This window comes from Plectropomus leopardus, chromosome 16 (assembly GCF_026936395.1).
Source record: "Plectropomus leopardus strain MGB_pleo_1.0 chromosome 16, ASM2693639v1, whole genome shotgun sequence".
NCBI lineage: Eukaryota > Metazoa > Chordata > Actinopteri > Perciformes > Serranidae > Plectropomus > Plectropomus leopardus.
The window spans coordinates 2,785,001-2,807,213 of record NC_142191.1 but is presented as its reverse complement, the minus strand read 5'-3'; the positions used below and the strand labels follow the sequence as shown (position 1 = coordinate 2,807,213).

The following is a 22,213-nucleotide window of genomic DNA, read 5'->3' as shown; positions in this document are numbered from 1 at the left end:
CCCTTCACGTCTCAGCCCGATGTCTCAGCAGCCCTACAGCATGCTCCCAGTTGCATGCCTTCACCGAGGACAGGGCAGCATCGGCTCCTGGCGTGACCTGGCACGCTGTTTTGGTTTGGTTCAATGCCAGCGCAGGTGATGTTAATCTCTTCTGTCTCTGGCTTTCTTTTGCCGTCGGCTGTCTTTCGTTTTTTTTTTTTTTTGACCAGATAAAGTTAGACGGGTTTCATAACTGCATTTCAGCCACAGTAATACTGGAAAATACTAAGGAACTCCATAACATGTGGCACAAAACATGCACACGAGTGTCATCTACGTCACGTGCACATTCACGCTCACTGAGGGAATCGAACTAATCAGACAAACGTGGCTGCGGTGTGGCACAGAGGTAGTTTTTGTCATGCTCCTTAAAGCCCGCCACGAAGACTTCAGAACCACATGAGAAGAGTTGCAGCTTTGTAAATCAGCTCGTCTCCGCTCGACTCAACCCGGCTGATGGTGTCACCTGTGAAACCAGCCTCCGGTCAAGCTGCCGCAGGCTGGTTTTAGATCTTAAAGCACGTCACCTGCTTTAATGCTGCGTTCATGTGACGTCGGATGGTCAAAGTTTACGAGTTGGGAAGTCTTTCCTCTGACTTTGTTGTGTTCATGAGCTTTGCGGTCGTAAAGTGGGAACAACATGGAAGCTACAGAGAAAATGGTTGATAGACTGCTAATAGATGCAAATACTAAAATGTGCAACTACTAAAAGTAAATGAGAGCTACTAGGAACAGAAAAGCAAAATATAGTTTTTTTTACCATCAATTGCTGACACTGTTTCCATGCTTTCCACCATTTCTGCTGCCCTGAAACTTCACAAGAACGTCACATCTTGGCAACTTTGGTATCATTGAAATTTCTCAATTTCAGTTTTTAAGTTGCATATTCCGTTGTTGTTCTTATTCAGAAGATTACTGTTTTGTCACAGAGCTGATTAGACCACTATCATGTTCACTTTCCGATGTTTATAACACAACAGATTTCATGAAATAGGTTCAGAATTAAGCGAGTTACAGTCGATTTTGTTTTGAAATATGCATCTTTCAGTACACATGTATTTGCTTAATAGCAGATCTTGACCTCCCCAGTATGGCGCCCGCGCAGACGCATCACTGCGAGCTTAGCGGTATCTACGTTTCTATATCTATGGGCTGAACCCCACCACCCTCATAATAATCTAAAATTGCCTTCTGTAAAAGTTTTCCATGGTTGTTTTCTCAGCCCTCTGTCATTATGTCTGTCAGTACCTGTGATCCAAAGCTGGCGTCCACTCAGAAATCCTCGCTAAATATCTGCGTCTCAGTGTAAGAGATGCACCGCAGAAAGAGCTCCGGCTTTTTTGATTTGGATTCCTTCCAAGTGATTCCATCGAGGTTTGTTCCCTTTTCTGTCCGCCTGCCATTGTCTCAGAATGGAGTTGAGGTCGGAGGGATCGAATGCGTGGTAATTTCTTTTTCTCCTCTGCACAGGTAATTTGCAGGACACTCAGTGATAGTAATTCAACGATGATTGATTTTTTTTTTTTTTTTTTGGCCGCCCTCTCTCCCTTGTAAAGGCATTGTCATCTCATGAGTAATTACATGTTAGGGTGCAGACTCATCGACTGCTTTCTCACACTCCTAATGCTTTACTTGAAGGCAGCAGCCGCCACAAGGCTCTCAGGTCGTTCAATAAACAGTTACCGGATCTGGGCCTGCCCTCTCTCTCCCGGCTTGGGAATAGGTGAGAACAAAGGTGTCGGTAGATTGCTTGTCATTCAAAGCTGCTTGCAAAATAGCCTGCGGCGTGTAGATTGGACATCTAAACAGCCGTGTTTGCAGTGTTGGACCACGAAAGTATAGAGGCGTTAGTCTCTGCGTTAAATGGCAGCAGGAGGTTTTTAACACCGTAACCTCCTCTAATTATTAACAGAGTGATTTTGTGCCATAATTATACACATTTACTTTTACCTAGAAATTACTTTTTAATTGATAATTTCACTTTATTACAATTTGGGCCTTATGTTTGTGGTTTTGCTCATTATTATTACCTGACTGTTATGATATTATTCTCACTAACTGAATAACTGATGTGACATCACTAAAAATGAGTCATTGGGCCTGATGTAGTCACATGATCATATAGTTTTCTAACATTTTATTAAAACTGGCAATTTGTTACAGTTTGAAGATCAACAGTAGTTGTCTGCACGCAGTTCCCCTTTGCATTAAGAGATTATTGCTTTTAGTCTAAAAAAAGGGGGGGTTTTGGATAATTTAGGCTGTTAGTTTTGTTAAATTTTAAAGAGTTTGCATTTTTTTCACCACAGCATTTTTCTATAAGATTTCATTGCTGAAAAATACAGCCTTTTACATTTTTGTAATACATAACATTACATAAAATTGCTGCGAATATACAGAACAGAGAGAGAAATAAATATAAATAAATACATTAATAGATTTGTTAAAAATATTATAAAAAGTGTTCTTCCTGTGTTAATAATAACTATGAATTGGTAGTTAAATATACATATATATATACAAAGTAGTATTTTGATTGCAATGAATGCAAAATGTTTTACGTATTTAAAGAAAATAAATGAATAAAAATTATACAAGCTTGGAAACTGCATTGTCCACAGAAATAAGTCATTCACTAGATCATTTGATAAACCTGAATCCTCAGTTGATGAAGGGCCTCCATATATTCTGAAAAGTGTGCTTCTGAGCCTTTAATATCTACGTTTTTAATGAAAGGCTTGATAACATAAACCTTTCGCATTGAGTTGTGCTGAGTCTGTTGATGTTTTTCCATAAACTTGCAGTTGATCTTTTGGCATAAAGCAAGCTGAGGTCTGTAAATGCTCGCTCATATTTATTATGGCTGTATCTATCCAGATATAATACCAACAAAAAAATCCTCTCAAAAAACAGTTTCCAATAAACAATTTCACAATAAAAGACATATAAAAAATAAGAGGACCGTTACATTTAATCAGATAGCTAAGTCATCTTTTCAGATGTTTTCACGGTGCTTATATCTCAGAAACAAGAGCCAGTGACACAAACAATTAGGTCATGGAAACCACATTTATATTCTCACGCAGGTCAGAGTCACTAAAACACTACTAAAGTAATCATGAATGTGGGGTTTTATCACACTGAGATCAGAAAGTGCTTATTTTTCTCAAATCCATTCTGTACAGAAGCCTCAGAGGCAAGAAATCATTTTTGGCAGCGTTTGCCAAAACCTGATTTTAAATTATTTCGTACTTAGGTGATAATATCAGGTATATAGAAGATAATATTGGAGGTAGACTTACGTTTTGGCCTTGCTCACAGTTTTCTTTCTCCTTGCCTGTCAGGGCTTCTGTCGTTCTTTGTGTTGTGTTCGTGCATTTGTTTGACGAGCAACATCTACCCGAGCCTCTGTACAAAGCGTGGAGTAGTAAGATCAAAAAATGTGTGTCTTAGCAGCAGCCGCCCAATAAAAAGGATGATCCAGGTCGTAGTTGGGCAGAACGTCTCTGGAGTACACTCTTGAGAACCTTTTGCAAATTGCACTCCAAACGTTGTATAACGTCAGATAAAATCAAATAAAATCAGCAAAACGTTGAGGTGAAGAGAACATGAGCTTCAGTGCATCATCTTGAAACAAATACCTGAATACATCTGCACTCAGTGGCCGCTTGATTAGGTAAACCTTTTTTTATTATAATGCAATCCAATACAACAGCCTTACCATCATTTTTACTTTAACAAATCTAATTTTAAGTGTTGAACCCTTTAAAGCAGACCTCCTTAAGGAAGGCTGCAGGAGATCACTGTTTGCATAATCTTTTAAATATATTGATCTAAAATAAAAAGCATAATACCACAAGCATTCATTTGTTTTTGCAGTAGGAAATTAAAGTTTCTTTCTTCCCCGTCTTTGTGTTGTACACTGACATTGTTGGTCTGCGGTGCAAAGAAAAAGTGCAGGGGCACCATAGGAATAAATGATGAACCCTTTACAGCGCCTTTACACACCCAAAAACTAAATCATGTCTTTTAAGTAGTGCAAATATCTTCTGAAGTGTTAAGAAATTAGTTATTTTTCTACATTAAATAATCTTTTTAAAAAATGCTTTGTCTTTCATTTCACAAAATCTTGTGAAAAGCATGTCAGATTTTTTTGTATTTTTTAATGATGCTATTTCAGTGCTTTTATAATTATTATGGTTTATTGACTCATAAGCTTATAGCTTAGATTGTGCAAATTTTAGAGACATGAGACATTTAGAGAGTAGAAGCAAAAATACCAGTGTAGTCACTGGCAGACATTAATATTGCACAGTTCAAAAGGGTTAATTGACTCTGTCTGAGGAATTTTTTGGCCATTCAGCTGTGTTTTTATTATTATTTTTGTATTTTGTTGAACTGGATTTCTTTATATGAAGAGTTTTTTCAAATTTTGTGCCCACTAGAGTCCCGCAAGGATTATCTCAAAGTCAAATCTAGACCCGCTCTGACCGTTAAAACAAGTTCAGCAACCTGACCAGTGATCAAACACGCCATTTTGCCATTTCGCCGTTTCGCCATTCCTTTTTAATGAGCAAAGCACTCAGTCAGTCAGCTCCCACTTGTTGTTGATATAATGAGAAGTGACACAAAGATTTTGCAGTAATTACTGTCCACATATCCAAATTCCATGTTGCTATCAATCAGCTGCCTCCCTCACTCCAGAATGATGTTTTTTCGAACGTCCTCTGCATATTTCTGTCAGTCTTCCAGTTTTCGGATCAGGCTGAAGTTGCTGAGCGTCCACACTGTCCACACTGTCCACACTGTCCATACCTCTGAATAATTTCATTCTCCCCCACAATCCATCTGCATTTAGTTCATTTTTACCTGCGCCTGCATCAATACAAGTTCCACAACTTTATGGTGGGTCACCCTGTAAGTCCTGAACGTGGTGCAGGACTCTGGTGTCCTCACCCCTTACAGACCTGACAGGGGTCTTTGATAAAGTTACTGTGTGATCTCAGCAAGTACTTAGAGGTCAGTGTTATCTTAAGTGACAGAAATGACAGATCAAACTACAAAAGACCCAAGTTGTACTTAACCAGAATTATTTTAACTTTGCTGCTGACGGACAGACTGCTTAAATGTCTTTTTTGCAGCCTGGTTGCCAGATTTGTTTTTTTTTAGCAATATAAGTTTCTGAAAAACCACATGTATGTTACATTTTTCCATCTCATTCATATCATGTCAACATTTTTAGAGCCAGGTAGCTCTGATTACATGAATATGAGTTGATTTTAGTCCTTTTTAAACAGAGACTGTGCTGTTGGGCCGCTACTGTGTTCCTCCTTTTTTTGTGCCTCCTCTGCATAGAACCAGATGACAGTGGCATCATCACTATCAAGTTTCTACTTATTTCCTAGGGCTGTACCCAGCCCTGAATTATGTAAGGCAAATAGATTTTGCAGTTAAATATTCAACAATTTGTTTTGTTTTTCTTATATTGAGATTTACAGTTTTAACGGGCTCTGCAGGATGTGGTTAGGGTTAGGGTTAGGGTTAATATATAATAAACAAGCTAACAGTGCGAATGACGTGTCGTAAATGTGCAACAACATTTTTGTCAACGCTAGATATTATAACCAAAAGACAGAATGTATCGTATTAAGCTGCTGTGAGCTGTAAATTCACCATCTCTAAGCAGACGGTCGCTCCTCTTTTCTCCTCTGTGCTGCTGCCTGCATGTCCGCAGCTGTGTGTAATCAAAGAGTTCAGTGAAAGTCCAGAGCAGTCACTCCGTGGCAAAATCTGGGGACCAAAAGATCCCCAAAAGCGCATTGCAAAGACAAAAAAAAGAGACTGCTTGACTGGAAGCAGTCTCAGTTGACGGAGAGCTCTCAGACTAATGATTCGATTCTCCAACTTTCAAGCAGCCCAAATATTTTCTACATATGAACAAAAATGTAACATATCTGTGGTTTGCAGAGACATACAATGTCATTTCTTCTTGCGATTGGGTGTTTTTTTCGTAAACTAATATTTAATCTACACACAATGTCCAGTGAGCCCATCACCACAGTGATTATCACAAACAAGTTTACAAGATAAGAATTGTGAATTTAAATGCCCGAACTACTGAGCAATGAGACAGAAACAGACTCCTGCGCTTCATTCCCATTCTTCCACGCAACAATAAAAGCACGCTGATCCCAAACAGCCGCCTTTCCATCAGGCTTCTGCAGCTTACAGGAGTTCACTGTGTGTTTGTGTGCGCGTAGGCGTCGCGTGTATGTGTGTGTTTGCTGCTTTGTCTCTCCTTTTCTCTAATTATCCCCCTCCTCTAACAGTGCCCTCTCAGATCTCCATTCTTTTTTTGTCCTCAGATTCCTTTTTATCCGCGTTTCTCATCCACTTCATCAGGGCCGCGCATCTCTCCTACAATCGTGTGTACTTTTGTGACAACCCACATTACTGCAGGGGCTCGTCTTTGTTTAGCGAGAGGGTTCCAATTTCCTTATATAACACTCCGAGTCCTTGTACTCTTTGATTTTGGATTACATGATCTTATTTTTTTTGCATGAGTTTGAATCTTTGAATCAAAGAATTACTAGACCGAGGCGGGCGGAAATTGTGCATCACACTTTGCCGGAGCTGGCCGAAGTTCAGGCGTTGTTTCAGATGAATGACCATTGGCCTAACTACTCTCCTTGGGCCTCCGGGGGGTAAAGCGTGTGTGTGTGTGTGTGTGTGTTCCATCATTTGTAGTGAGGTACAAGAGGGTCGGTCTCAAACACACAAAGACCTTTTATCTGTGCACAGATGCGCACAGTGTTACGACTCCCACAACCTGAAACGGGCACAATGAGAGGCACCGTTTCAAGATATCTGCCAATCTTTGTCTTGAAATTCAGACAAAACAATTCCTCGGGAACGAGATAAATCCCCACGCGTCCCCGGGGCCAAACATGATTAGCCCTATCTGAGACACAATCTCTGTCGCTCTCAGAACTCAGACTGAGCCCGAGTGCAGAAGCCGCCAGTCTAATTCATCCTTTCAACACCATAAATTTCAGAGCAACCTAATAAATGATGAATTTACTCCCCGGCTTTGTCTGACGTCTGAGAGAGAATGGAAGGAGGATAGAGGCGAAGCAAAGCAGAGGGACATGGGTGAATAGAGAAGAAACGCAGCCACTGAGGGAACACAGAGGCATTTAATGGAGTAGATGACTGGAATGAGTTGACAGAGGAGAGAAAGAGCTGGAGTATAGACAGATAGATGAGAAAGGGAATAAAGAGTGAGTGAAAAGTACCAGGATTGTGGGTGAAAAAGGTCTGAATCAGCCAAGAAGAGCAACGAGGGCTGATTGTGTTGCAGAGAAAGAGAATAGCAGGGAGCAGATGAAGGAGCAGAGGACGGACTGAAGAGAAAGAAACTTGGGTTGAATAGCCAGAGAGAGAGAGAGAGAGAGGGAGAGAGAGGGACAGATGAAAGTCAGGTGTAGATTGGAGGGGAGGTGGGTGGTGTGGGATATTCATAACCACGGGCTGTAACAGCCCAGCTATGGAGCCGAGCTGATGGTTTTTGGACAGGGCCGCAGTATATCAAATGTACTCATCATCCCCAAATACAGAGACTGCCAGGAGCCTGTCACAGTAGCCATTTTCGCAGTTTTGATGCGCTCTCAGCGCTGGCCCTGTGACGGAACCCCGGCGAGAGTAGTCTGGCAGGCAAACCGAATACAACGAAGCGAGCGACCAGCAGACGACTGTCGCCGCGCCAGTGTTTGTGTTGACTGAATGGCTGCCACCAAAGGGGAAACATTCAGACATTGTTTTGGCTGCGTGGGAATAAAAATGGTGGAGCATTAGGGCTCAAAAAGAAGAACTGTATATGAACACCAATACAGCAACAGATTATAAAAATACAGGTATTTTATTTTATTGCATTCAGTCAGTCAGCTGTGCAAATATGCGTGCCACAAAATGAGAAATATGCTAATTCTAAACACAGTGAGAGTGCTAAAGCCAGTAGCCCCGAAACAGGCTGCAATGTCACCACTCAGGGCCGTAGTGAACCAGCCAAGTGCTTGTTTTTGCCACTGACAGGCTCAGATCGTCGTTATTTACTGACAACATTATGGAAAGGATTTCTACAGAGATAGACGTCTCTCTTAAAGAGAAGGAGCCTTTTTGTTTAACAAGAGTACAGCCTTCAGAAAAAGTCTTCAAAAACAAACTAAAACTCATGAAACTGTCTTGGTTGTTTTTTTTCAACAATCAATCTCTGGTTTGGTTGAAATTAACCCTTAATTCACTCAGTCAGATGTGAAAATGTGCCTGCTCTATATATCCTAACACTACTGTTATTAAAACAGAGTCTGGTGTGTTTGGCGATAACTATTTCAGGGCTGTTTCCAGTTCAACAAAATGTTCCATCTCATTTAGGCTCCTTTCCTTAATGGACAACACTTACAATAATGATCTGAGCCCGTCAGTAGCAAAAACACACTTTATATTTAACAACGTGAACATGCCGAATGGTTTCATTTCAGCCTGTTTTACCGCTGCTGCAGCCCGCTCGCTCAATACTAGTCTAATTTCAAAAATTGCTGCTCCCATTAGTCACTTAGACACAAAAGCAGAAAAATAACAAAGTTACCCTCGTCTGTATTAAGATAAGAGAAATTAGGTTGTATGTACCTGAGATTCATAACAAACCCATTAAAGGAAACAACTAAACACAGTTTACATATAAAACACTTAAATTACTATGATTATTACTTGTGTAATTGCCTAGGTGAAAAGTGTGTGTGACCCAAAAATTGTAATATTGATTACACTCAAAATGGGCTCTCTGCCAGCGACAAAACATCAAACACATAATGGTGCTAAATTGCACTTCCCTCTTTGTACTGAGAGGTTGATGGAAAAAAATCTTTGAGGAAATATAAGTCCACCAAAAAAACAAAGGCAACCAAAAAAAAAAAAAAAAAAGCTAGGAGGCAGAATGATCGTATAATAAACAGCAGTGCTTTTATTGGCAAGGTCATCCATTCTGCAGTCACCTTTAGAAATTGAATATCAAATTGACAAACTAGAGAGATTTTTCTCATTAGTTGGACAATTAGCTTGTGGTGTATTCATTACGGGGGGACTGTCACCTCATTAATCACCCAGAACAATGTAAGAGCTATACCTGAGACCACGCCATTAGCAGTGCAGGGCCAGCTTAAACCCCATTGGCTCACTTTCAGACGTGATTTCACCCCGGCTAAGTGACAATATGAGTGACGGTTCATAGATGCTCCTTCCCCTGTTATCCACACCCCGGTCCATCCCTCCACCCTCTCCCCCAGACTCCTCACCTCTCCAGCCGTCTTTTGGTTTCACATGCGACCATCATGCCTCCCTCTGTGGCCCTTGTCCAGAGGAGAGTGTATTTGGCTGCCACCCGAAACCTGCTCCAGATCAAAGGAATGGGGAGGGAGCCCTGCTAGTAGCTGATTAACCCGCTGGCACGCTGCAGACACAGTCCTTTAGCTCCTTGAGCTCCCTCGCAGCCATATCCTCACTCCTTCCCAGCTGGCTGTAAACTGAGCACTTGGCCGTTTTTTCCTCTGAAAGGTAGAGAGGAACGATGGGAAGATAAAACTGAGAGAAGGAGAGGAGACGAGCCTATGGTTTACCGAGCTGCTCTGGAACATTAGTGGTTTTGTGAATTGGTTATGAAATGTTATTGTGGCCAACACCTTCTCATCCCAAGTCGTCACATGTTGCCATTTTGTAGTGGAATTACGTGCCTACATTTAACACAACACACTAACACTCCTACTGTGATGTCAACACAAGTGCTTGGTAGAATTTCACTGCACTTGGTTTTGTTTAGGCAAGAAAAGAAGGCAGCAGCCAACGCCAGGACGTCAACAAACACACATGCTGGCACGCATAATTAGGATTAGACAAAAGAAACACACAGCAAAGTGTAGAAAAAAAACCCATCGCATTCAGATAGGAAGTGAACACTGGACTCGCACATGAAAGTCCAGGGTTCGTTTGATCTATTCGTCGGCCCTCCTGCCCCCATATAGGGACCTTCATGCTCTTTGTATTATTTCATTACTGGCAGCAAAAGTGAATGCTGCAGTCCTTTTCCTCTGTTTTCTCTGGTCATGTAGCACCAATTTCAAAGGGATTTACGTCTTTTTAAATTTATTTTTCCACTAGTAAAAAAAGGAATCATTGTGAACATAGATTGTGCAGTCTGGCTGGTTCTGGGCCAGTTCAAAATCTAGAATCAGTTCTTTGTTTTTCGACAGCCAAAGAACTGGCCCCAGGCCAGAAGAACCGGTTCCAGACTGGCACCGACACTTGCTGGGCCAGAAGACAGAATTGCTTATGTCAGGGGCTGGGGGTGGTGACCGCCATTTTTAAAACTTTTTGTGGAACCAGTTCCGAACCAGCCCAGCACCAGGTTCAGTTTGATGGAAAAGAAGTATATATGTGTTTTTGGATAAATACAATTATCAGTAATAACAGAACAAAAGCTCACAATCAATCCATGCAATCAGCCGTCTTGCTACTGTTAACATTAGTCTTGCATTGAACATCGCTCTCTGCTTATGACACATTCTTGATCACAGTGGTTCTGATCAAAAGTGCTGAAAACATTACGATCGGTTCAAGAACCAGATCTAGTTTGGTAGAAAGGGGGGTAAAAGTGAGGTGGATCCCCATGAGTGTGCACAATGTTGTCAGCAGATAAATCACTGAGATGACTCCAGCAGCCAGACATTTCCAGAAGGCCTTTTCTCACGATTATGGAGCTTGCCCTTTCACTTGTTTTATAAACGGTGCAGCACCGGAGCCTTTCTTTCCTCCAGTATCTCCCCACATTTGTACTGACTGACATCATGGTGTCATTCATAATTCTGTTCAGGACTCACAGTCTTTTGTCGCACCTCAAAGTGTTTGAAGACAGAACTGAACGTCTCAATTCTCGCCTCCGACACGCTTTCACAGGGAACACCTGACAAAAAACTGCATCCTGCCGCAAAACACGAGTGGAAGTCATCTCATGCCAGAAATAATACCGAGCACACACTCAACATAACCTGTCAAAGGCGGCTTATTATCCTTAATTCCCGTATACCTGAAACACGTTAGCCACGGTCTCAGAAGAGGAGAACGTGGCAGCTGGGCCGTGGCTCTTTTTTTACCCCAAAAGACCTCCCACCACGTCAGTAATGGTCTCATCTGTATGCATTGTCCTCCTCAAATCTGTGTCACCGTGGGACCGCGCTCCCAACCGGTCCACGCTTCTTCAAATTACCACTTCCTCCTCCGTCGTTCCACCCCTCCTCATGCAAACCTGCTACACTCTCAGAAATAAAGGCTCCAAAAAGGTTCATCCTGAATGGATGAGGTTCTACCCAGAACCACCTCTGAAAAACCCTTTTTATGAAGGGTTCTTTGTAAGAGTACGAGCTCCATTAAGAACTAAACCATGGTTATTTGAAGAGAGATCTATGGGTAATGTAGTCAGTTACTATTTATCGAACCTCCCTCGGTGGGTTCTAGATGAAATCATCAGAATCCCCTGGTTGGTCTCCAGATCAAACCCTTGGAATATGAAGGATTTCTTGGGAGAGCCTTCCTTGTTGGTTCTAGATCAAACCCTGGAATATGAAAGGGCTCTTGGTAGAACCTCCTGGGGGGTTCTTAATGAAATCTATGATATATAAATTGGTCCTCTGTAAAAAAAGATTAAATCCTTGGAAAATTAATGTGTTCCCCGTAGAATCCCCTGGGTGAGTTCTTGTTAGTACCCTTAGAAGTGGAAAGAGTCTGGATAGAACACCCATAGAGGGTTCTCGATGTAACCTGTACACCTGAGAAGGGATCTCTGTAGAACTTCTCACAGAAAGGCAGACCATTGCACAGATGGTTTTAGGTGTTACCCTTTATGTTATGTTCTAGTTAAATCCCACAGAAAGTGTTCCAGTCATAACCTCAATAAAAGGTTCTATAGGAAACAAGCCACAGAACCCTAGGTGGTTAGTTCTAGTTAGCACCTTTATTTCTCAGAGTGTACACAGCTCCTTCCTCCCAAACAAACCGTGTCGTGTCTTGGTTGAAATGTAAAAGCAGGTGGTGTCCAGTGGCAGAAATATTTCACAGTAATTTCCCCCAGTTAGCTTCAGAGAGGCAGTTAGTGCATGTCGACCTTTTTAACCCCTCACTGTCCTTTTGTGGTATCATGAAACAGGGTGTATTTTCTGTGTTTTAACTTTTTTTCTTGCAGGTTGTTTTTGCTCTTTTCCATGCTAGGTTGTGTTTTTAATCCATGAATATCTTGTTAAATATTGGTGTGGAGTGTGCTGTATAAATAATGCATTTTAAACATTTCAACTAAAGCTACTTGAAAAAACATCATAAAGCTTTTATAAATATTTCTAAACAAAGATAAACCTCATCATAAACCACTGTATAAATGTGTGATGTCTGTTGCTGTTGCCAACTGTTTCAAGCTGTTTGTTAAACTCTCAAACTTTAAAGGCAACAGCGACATTGAGCGCTATCAAATGGCAAATAAGAAAATCCCGTTCAAATATACCCGGCCAGTAGAAGATTGGCTTCAGGAGAAAGGTAAATCTCTATCGAACTTCTAGAATGTTTTTCTTTTTATTTATTTTCTGTCATTTCATCGGCTTGTTCCCTTTCAACCTCTGAGAATGAATAATCACCCCTTAAACCCTTTAAAAAACAAGTAAAATAAAGCGTTTTTTCTTTTTTTTTGTTATTTCCTTTATCTTCCCCTTTTTGTCATTGTCATGTTTTTTGTTAATTTTGTTGAATCATGGTGTCCAGTTAAAGGGACTGGTGCAACAACAGGAATTTGAGCATCAAGCACTCCTAAGCTTTTATGCAAAATTGACTCGGAGGCGGCATTATCTATGCTGCAACAGTAGGCCGATTGTTTTGAGAGGAGAATTAGCTCCCTTGGCTCAAATCCTCTGCAATGTTTGAGAACAAACTAATCAGTGGGCATATCCCCCTGAAAACTTTCCAAACAGCAGGTGCTTTCCCCTGCTGTAATTTATCTGATTGTACTTACACACATCGCACTCGATGAAATCCTCGCTCGCTCTGTGATGGGGAGCTAATTGGAGGCTTTTTTGACGGCGGAGCGTCATGGCGAGCGCGCCAAAGGTGCACCGCGCCCTCACAGAGCGGCGCCTCACAATCACCGAGATTATCAAATCAGCACCTCGTTTGTGTTTTAAAACATTTGCGGGGATTAAAAAAAAAAAAAAGAAGCCTGCTCCCTTTTTTTTCTTTTTTGATGCATATTTAATTTTCAACATAATATCATTATAAACTGCATTTAAAGTTCATTGCACATAAACATTCTTAACCTGATTATAAAGTCCCTTTAACAACCGCTAAAACACAGACAGGTCTGAAAAATCCCATTACTGCTGCATGCATGACTCCACACGTGCTGTTTCATTTTCGCTCCTGTGACATGAACGTCCTCCCCCCGTCATTCCATGCTCGGTGTATTATGCATTATAAGTGTGCGAATGCTTCAAATATAACAAGCTTGCAGTGTGTGTTTAAATTATACAATTGAGATTTTTAATTATGATTCCTGTATTGGGAAAGTTTGGTGTTATTTTCATTTCATAATTAATGCATGAGCAGTGTGTTTTGACAAGGATATTTAGGCATCTCCTAATGAAATTCACCATGACATGTAGCGAGTGTGTATTGCTCACACTTTATCATTATATGCCAAACCTTGTATACATATTTATTAATCATTTTACCGCATGAGTCCACTGTTTTGTCCAGAGAATATTAAGAGCGCCTGTGGAACTTGTTCCAGCTCATTTTTCAATGTTTTTTTTCTCCACACCTGCATGTGTTGGCTCCCGTACGATAAAGCTGCTATAGCTGCACAGTGTCTGTTGTTTTCAGCATTAGCAGTCTCTTTCAGGGGTGCTTTTTCGTGTGTGTCAAAGGGAAAAAGCCTTGCTACTGTAGATAACAGTGCATATAGCTGCAGTCTTTTAAAATGAACAGAATGGCGGAGGTTGTTGATAGTGTAGTTACTTTTTTTTCCAGTGTAAAAGCATGTTGCATCACCATTTTAACTCCATCCAAACTCTTTTAATTCTGCAGTAAATCAACAGTGTTAACAGAAACGTTTGTTGAGGTTTTCTGTTAATGCACTTTTATTCGGAAGCCCTGAAAGGCAAAATTCTGCTGATTCATTTTCTAAGTTCAATTTGAATAGTTTATTCTCCTCTGTTTATGACTTTTAAAAAAGGTTTGCCAACAATAATCTCTCTGAGATCCTTAATCCTTTGAAACTTCAGCAGATTGTCTTGATTTCTTTTAAAAACATGGGAAGAAGGCAATTTGAGAAAAAAGTGACACAAAATTAGCACAAAAATAGCAAAAGAAAGGAATAGGCAAAGTAAACAAAACAAACAAACAAAAAACAAGGAAATAAATTGGGGTACAAAAATTTGCTTAAAAGTTGTTATTATTCTGTAACTAAGCCAAGTTTCTCATTGCCTTTTTCCATGTTTTTGACAGAAATCAAACCAATGTTCTCAAGTTTGAAAGGTTTAATCACTTGTGAAAGGCATCTGAACACCACACACACACTTTAAAGAAAAAAAAACTTTAAGAAAACATGAATGCTATTAGCCCTATTTAGAGCACGGGGTAATGGTGCACTATTACAACGACACTTAATAATATGATCTTGACAAAAAAAAATCATCCGTTTTTCCAGATCTTAAAAAAAAATATGAATTTAATATAGAAAAAAGATCTTGTTTAAACTTTTTCATCTTGCAAAAAATCTAAGAACTTTAAACTTTAAAAATTATTCTTGAAAAACTTTTTTCTCCTGTTTTTAAGTCATAAATACATGAGAGAAAACAATGTAGCTCAGATTAGAGAGTGGATCACCTGATTTTCTTTCTTGCCTCTCAGGGCTTCCGTACATTTGCCTCTCAGTTAACGTGTAGTTCCTCTCAGGCATGTCAAAATAAAAGCTTTTTATGGCAGCTTTAAGTCATTTTTAATTCAGATTTTTCCATCGTAAACATATTAATACTCTCCTCCCTCCTGCACCAGGCCGGCAGCTGACAATTTTCAACACCCAGGCCACCATCTCCATCGGCGGAAACGACCGGAAGCGGCCCTACCAGGGCCAGCTCTCCGGCCTCTACTACAACGGCCTCAAAGTCCTCAACATGGCCGCCGAGGGCCACGTTAACATCAAGGTGAACGGCAGCGTGCGGCTGGTGGGCGACGTGCCGGTCAGCAGGGGCGCGGCACGCACCACCACCTCGGTGCCGCCGGAGATGTCCACCACCTTTATCGAGACCACGACCACGCTCTCCACGACGACCACCCGCAAACAGCGCTCGCCACCCACTATTCAGGTAAGACGGAGAGATGAGTGAGCTTCTGAGTGTGCGGTGGGTCAGAACTACAGTACGCATGCTGACTTAGCTAAAGCTCAACCTGACTCTGTCCGAAAATAACAAGAATCTGAACACTGGGACTCTAAATCTCCAACACCATCACGATATATCTCGTAATTTCTTCATCTGCTGCCGCACCTCAAAGTCTTCCCGCAACTCACCTGCAAACTCGCATCACGACTGCTCAGCCCTGTTTCTAACATTTTAAAATGTTTAAAGGACGTTAAGACATTTCTTGGATTTTGATGCATTTCTAGGATTGTAGGGATTTTTTTTGGATTTTACAACAGTTATAGGATTGTAAGACCTTCTAGGATTTTGGGGCATTTCTCTTCTGTTTTTGTGCAGCGGAAAAGAGTCTTTGGTGAGCTTCAGAGGCGCTGATAGGTGCGTCCAGGCTAGCTGTCCCCCCTGTTTACAGTCTTTATGCTAAGCTAAGCTAAGTGGCTGCTGTCTCAGCACAGATGTGACAGTTGTAGCAATCTTCTCATCCAACTATCAGCAAGTGAAAATATTTCCCAAAATGTCAAACTGTTCCTGTTAACCACTTGTATACCATTGAGAGTGCAGTGCGGGGTGGCGTTCAGTTTCATTTTTCCTTACATGAGATACAGAAACCCGCTGTCTGAGCTGAGTGGAACACAGCCGAGTCTGTGGGCTAAATGTTTTGTTCTCTTGATAATCAGGTTTGAAAAAGCGACAAAGTGAAATGTCAAAAAAAAGAGAAGTCCTCTTGTCCCTCCTCCGCTCTTTCATGTGTTTTTGTGATTTTTTTCTGTGACTGTGCGTGGGCAGATTGGAGCCGCGCTGCTTTTTCCCCCTGCTTGATCAGTCAAGGTCAGGATACTGTATTTCTCATTCTATCCAGGACTGAAGTGCTGCTCGCTGAGGTGTGCAAAGCCGGCCTCGCCACCGCTCCCTTTCTCTACTTTTCTCTGTCTGTCTCTGTCCGTCTGTGTCTGTCATTCACGCAGTCCGGCCCTAACGGAGGCCTTTCTCCAATACGTCCTGAGTCCAAGCCAATGAATGTCACCGCCGTGCCAAGAAAGTAATCACGCCGAGCGGTCCTTTGACACCCAGAGGACAAATTGAACCATTCGTTGTTCATATTAAAGCAATAACTCTCCCTCTGGGGGTGAGACAGGGCTGGGGGGGAGGTTGTTTGGTGGACGACAGACAGTCAGGGACCACTGTTATCAGCCTCTTCACCTCAACAACAGATTGCCTGGCGTGCAGCGATGATGGCCCCTCATGTCACCGCCGACACTTTGTGTCTCTATCACAGCGATCGTCGGGAGGCCCGAGTCAGAGCTGTTCCAAAGCCACTAAATACCCGCTGATTTGGACAGAAAGACCCAGAACAGCTTGCTTTGCTTTGCTTGGGGGCCACTTTTGCAAAATGACAGGAGGCCAGGGGCCCGTCGAAGCAGTCCCAGTGCTAGTATTTTTGAAAGATTTTTGGATTTTAAGACATTCCCAGGATTTTGAGTCATTTTTAGGACTTAAGGACATTTCTAGGATTAAAAGTGGATTCTAGATTGTGATGATATTTCTAGGATTTCAGGACATTTTTAGAATTTTAGGACATTTCTAAGATATTTTGATTTTTTGAGATTTCTGATTTTTTGATGTATCTGGGATTTTAACACTTCTAGGATTTAAGGAAATTTCTAGGATTTAAGTCGGACATTTCAGGGATTTTAAGACATGTCTAGTATTTCATGATGTTTGTAGGATTTTAGGACATTTCTAGGATTTAAGGATGTTTCTTAGATTTTAAGATGTTTCTAGAGTTTGAAGTTGTTTGTAGGATTTCAGGACATTAGGGTCTTTGCTCGGACCTCTGTTGGGGGGTGTGGGGGATTCTCCACTGTACTTTTTTGGTAAACAAGCTCTATTTCGATGCTATTTTATGCACCCTGGCACCATATGTATACTTAAAGTACAAAAACAATTCCCAGGGTGAATCACTTTATTTTATCGTGAATTTGAAAATGGTCAGGGTGCCACCCAGCACCCAATCAGGGGCCAGATTTGGCCTCACTGACCCAGAGTCAAGCTTTTATATGTGGGGCTGGAGGAGATAAAGCGAAGCAGTCCATATCTATTCTGTGTAGCATCAGTAATCTGTGATGATGATGACTGAGCTGAGATACATTACACCGCCGTCTCCGGCTCCGCCACCAAGGTCACATCAGATAAGATATTAAAAAAAAACGTAGCATCGCTGGGAAAATGGCATTTTGTGTCATAGGCTATTAATATCAAAGAAAGTCAATAAAGGTGTGCGTACGATGAAAGAGCTTTTATACAAAGCGCTCTCCTTTTCAAGGTGAAATGATGGAGCTATACCTCTTTTGTCAATACTCAGGATGCGGCTGTTAGATTCCAGATGAACTTGGCAACTTAACAATAAAAATGTAGTTTTTTACCCCCCGTAACTTTTCACTTCACTTTTGTATTCCTTCAGAGAGAGAGCCGCGTTCATTCTTCTTCCACAACCTCCCATGGCAGTGTCTGCTTTGATTCACACCGCTGTGTCACAGAATTTCATTTGCCAAGGCCTTTAATTTTACAGTTCCCTAGTTGGCTGTCAAATACCGTGGTGTGAGAGGTAAGGAGAGGACCTGCACCGGTTTGGCAGATTTCTCCGCCCCTCAGGGTGGTATAGGGGAGTTGAGGGAGTTGAGCCATCATTAGTGATGTACTGCAGTGCTGAGAGAGAGCTATAGGAGTCTGACACGGAGCTGGACTGTGCAGCTGGTTTAGGAGCGGGGTGTGTTAGCGGGCTAAAACGTGTGTGTTTTGGTATCTTCTCGCACATCTATTTTTGGTCCGCTTCACCAGCACTAGCTGTTTCTCTTTCAGAGGTGAGAAGTGACGAATCCCTCGACGTCTCAGGATCAACAGTATGAGAGACAGGGGTGGGAAGTGGAGAGAACCAATCTCACGCTTAATTAATGACAGCTCCGCGGGGACGTCCCGACAGACACGTTTCATTTTCTTTGACTCTCTCTCTCTGTCACCGTGTTAGCTGGACACTCTGTAGATCAGGACGTCTACTGGGGCATCACAGACTCGTGAGGACAAGATTTCACTCCAGCTCAGACCAGCTGGATCAAGTTGACAAACAGTACTTAGGGCTCATTGCTTTCATTCTCAATTTTTATAAAATATGTGGTAACACTTAATATAAAGACCACATCTATGATGCATTATAAAAGCATTTATAGTGAATTATAATGCTTTCATAATACTTTATGACTAAACTCATAAACACATAATGCTTACTGATGCACTTTATCAACAGTCATAAAACACTATAGATTTGGTTTATAATGAATTTTAAGTAGATATAGTGCATCAGTAAGCATTATATGTGTTTATGAGTGCAGCATAGACTGTAAATAAAGATGGAGGATGTGTCCCCATTTACCCCCGCCATGCTTAAGTGAAGCTAAAGTGTCCTGGATACGAATGGTGGAGTCTGCGCAGTGGCGATATCCGCAGTGGGGGGAGTTCCCACCAAAACACTCGTCTGACCAATCCTAAGCAGCTCCATTGAATGCGAGCGCATGGATTGGCACACACAGCTGTCAATCATGGCGGAAAATCCCCTTTTTGTTGAATTTGATAACTCAAAAGGATCACTTGAGCAAACATCAGGGTGATGAAAACGACCTTCAGTGACAGAAATGATCTTTGGGAAGAATGTATTTGGCGTGTACTTTGAGTTTTTAGTTTGGCCTGTGGCCATTCACTAACGTGGAGGGGCGGGCTTTATGACCTATACTGCAGATGGACACCAGGGGGCGATCCAGATTGAAAAGTTACACTTTATGGGGGAACCGTCATGTCGTTCATCTTTACATGCAGTCTACAGAGTGTAGTCATAAAGCATTATGAATGCAGGTTATTATCCAATGGTTTTACTGGTTCACCCCACTTGAGATCAAACTGGGCTGTATGAGGCCCATTAACTAAAAACAGTTTGACATCCCTGTCCATAGCTGGAAGGACAGCTGGAGGACGAATCAGAAAACTCATTGACTTCTTGCAACACATAACAAAACAACTTTTGAATATATGAGGATGTACAGTGTATGTTGACTTAAAAGGGACTCTGCATATGAACGAACACTGGTTTATATATGCAGGCGCTGGCAGGACTGCTCAGTAGTAGCGCTGGAAAGTGTCTGCCTTTTTTATGTGCAAAGTGCAGAATTCAACACATGAACTTCTGCAGCTGTCGCCCCAAACCTCCTCACAGTAATTTATGTGAATATGTAAGATAGAAATAGCAATTTTAGTGAGTTTTTGCCTCGTCATTTCTGTTCCCTCATGAATATTGGAAATGGTCTGAGACCTGGCATTAGATATGTCACTGAGCTGGCTCATTCTGAACATCACGCCCACGCCCTCCCACACTCCTCGCTCCAAAATTCCTGCGTATCAGCCGAAGATTCGACCCGAGTCGTCGTTCTGTGTTTCATCCATTTAACAGTCTGAACGTCTCTTTGATGATGTACCTCAGAGGAGGGTGACTAATGCTAACCACGTTAGCTTTAGCTGCCTCAGGTCTTCCCCGCACTGTGTGTAGCCGTGGTAATGCATACACGCATAACATAAAGGAGGACGATGTCGTGTGAAAGATACGCACATTCAGTTTCTGCTCTTCATCATGCACAAGTCAATCTGAACAAATCTCACACTCAAAAAGCCTTTTACTTGTCTTCATTCTGTCACCATAAATATTAATTACCTTTTTATTGACTCGGGGAGGAAAATAAATAAGTCTAGAAAAGGAGTAATGCAGCGGTCAGTATATTTAAACAAAAATAATGGAACAAATATTGTCCTGTTCTGAACCTGTTTACTTTGAGTCGCCTTTGAGTTTCTCACTGCTTTTATCAAACGACTCTTTCCCCCGAAAAAATAAACAGTTTGACACGAGCTCCGCTGGCTGTCTGAGCTCCACTCTTCATAAGTGCTTTGTGTTGAACTTTAAATGGCTCGACTGTTATTTTTGGATCTTACACAGCACATAATTAAAATTCCACCGGTGCTGTAGCTTTCAGCTTGAAATGTCAGTCTAAGGATGACGGACATGATCTCCCATTAAAGGGGAACTCCATCAGTTTCACACATCAAAGTCTGTTTACAGCTCTTTAGGAGTAACCTACACTCACTGTTTTCTGGCCGTAAATTCACTGCGCTGCCTTTATAAATGCACACACAAGCTTGATTGGCACCTTTTGGTCCAATTATTCAAGAGAAATAAAGATAAAAACTACCAAGACTGTTTCCAGACTACAGTGAACACGGACATGTGCTGATTTTAACTCTGGTGTTTTTGACGCTCTAAAAGTATAAGTATTACATTTTTTAATCAAATGTCATTGAGTACAGTTCAATTGTTACTTTAAAATGCTTTTTCTCCTTTTTTTGTCAGCGATCTTTCATGTCTAGCAGAGTAAAGTTACTTCTAAACTTGTAAATTTTTCGATATAAGGTGGAATACGTTTGCAAAAGGCGAAACCTAAAACATTGTTTGACCATTTAAGATTTTTGCTTCATTGTGATAAAAATCAGCCTAAAAATAGTATTTTGTTGACACAGACTCCTCCTTTCTGGAACTTTATAATCCTCCCCCTGCCTTGTAAGTGCAACTTGACCGGTGCACAGCGGCGTACGTGTGGCGGTATATGTAGTTTAAGCTGGTCCTTAAAAAGTACTTGAATATAATCGAGAAGAGAGCAGAATGATGAATTATTTGTGGAGAGTTGTAGATAATTGTTTTAAGGCTGTGGTTGCAAGTATTTTCTAATGCCCTACCAGGGCTCATTGGTTGGTTAATGTAAACAGTAAATGTTTGTTTTGGCCTCTGAAATTCTCAGATTGATATTACAAGTGTCTGAAAACATAATGGAAAGAAAAGAAAACCTTTTAGTGAGCATAAAGTACAATATTGCACAGAGTGGTTACATCGCAGCCTGTTTCACTGCTGCAGAACTCTTCCTCAATACCAGATCAGTGTCACAAACAAAAAATCTATATAAGGAAACGGGTCCACGTTGAGAAATACTGAAGTTTCTCTCCGAGCGTCTACCTGTGCTCGTCATCTCTGCAGAGTTCGGGTTGAACCGAAGAACGGATTTTACACTCGCCGGGTTTGATGTGGATAGTCATTTTGGGAATACTCATTTATGCAAGCCTGTCTATCATGGGAGATTGACGTCTCTCGTTCTCAATTAACTGGCGCTGCTGGCCCGAGATGTTTGGGAACAATTAGTACAGGAGGCTGCAATCTAGAGTACCGTGGGGGAAACCGGCTGAGGGAGAGACACTGAAAGTGATTTGCATGGTTGCCGTGTTAAAGAAATTGCTCGCGTCCATCATCTTCAACTGGCCTGGTGCTCAGGAGACGGGAAAATGAGAGGTAAATTGTGTGCGGTTTAATTGGCGTTTTTTTTCCTGCTGAGAAGCGCTTGGATACACATTCCATGATGACAATAATACTGCGCTGAATCGACACTGATTCTTCTCGGTGTGAATTCTGTATTTTCAGATTGTTTCCGAGGTGTTTTGATAGATAGTGCGAGGGGAAGAGTTACGGGAATCACACGGCAAAGGTCACGAACCTGAATCAAGTCAGACTGTTGCGAGATAAGATTTTTGCACAC

At 41.5% G+C, this 22,213-nt stretch overlaps 1 protein-coding gene across 10 annotated transcripts in view; it reads left to right on the top strand.

Moving 5' to 3' along the window:
- Window positions 1-22,213, top strand: part of nrxn3b (neurexin 3b) — a 407,716-nt gene that overhangs the window by 348,911 nt on the left and 36,592 nt on the right. For 9 of the 10 annotated variants that reach the window (XM_088089477.1, XM_088089474.1, XM_088089471.1 and 6 more), the window contains 2 exons: window positions 12,580-12,669; window positions 15,178-15,488. In XM_088089477.1, coding sequence (XP_087945603.1) covers window positions 12,580-12,669; window positions 15,178-15,488 — 401 coding nt within the window. The remainder of the gene's footprint in view (window positions 1-12,579; window positions 12,670-15,177; window positions 15,489-22,213) is intronic. The other variant, XM_088089476.1, reaches the window with a different exon arrangement.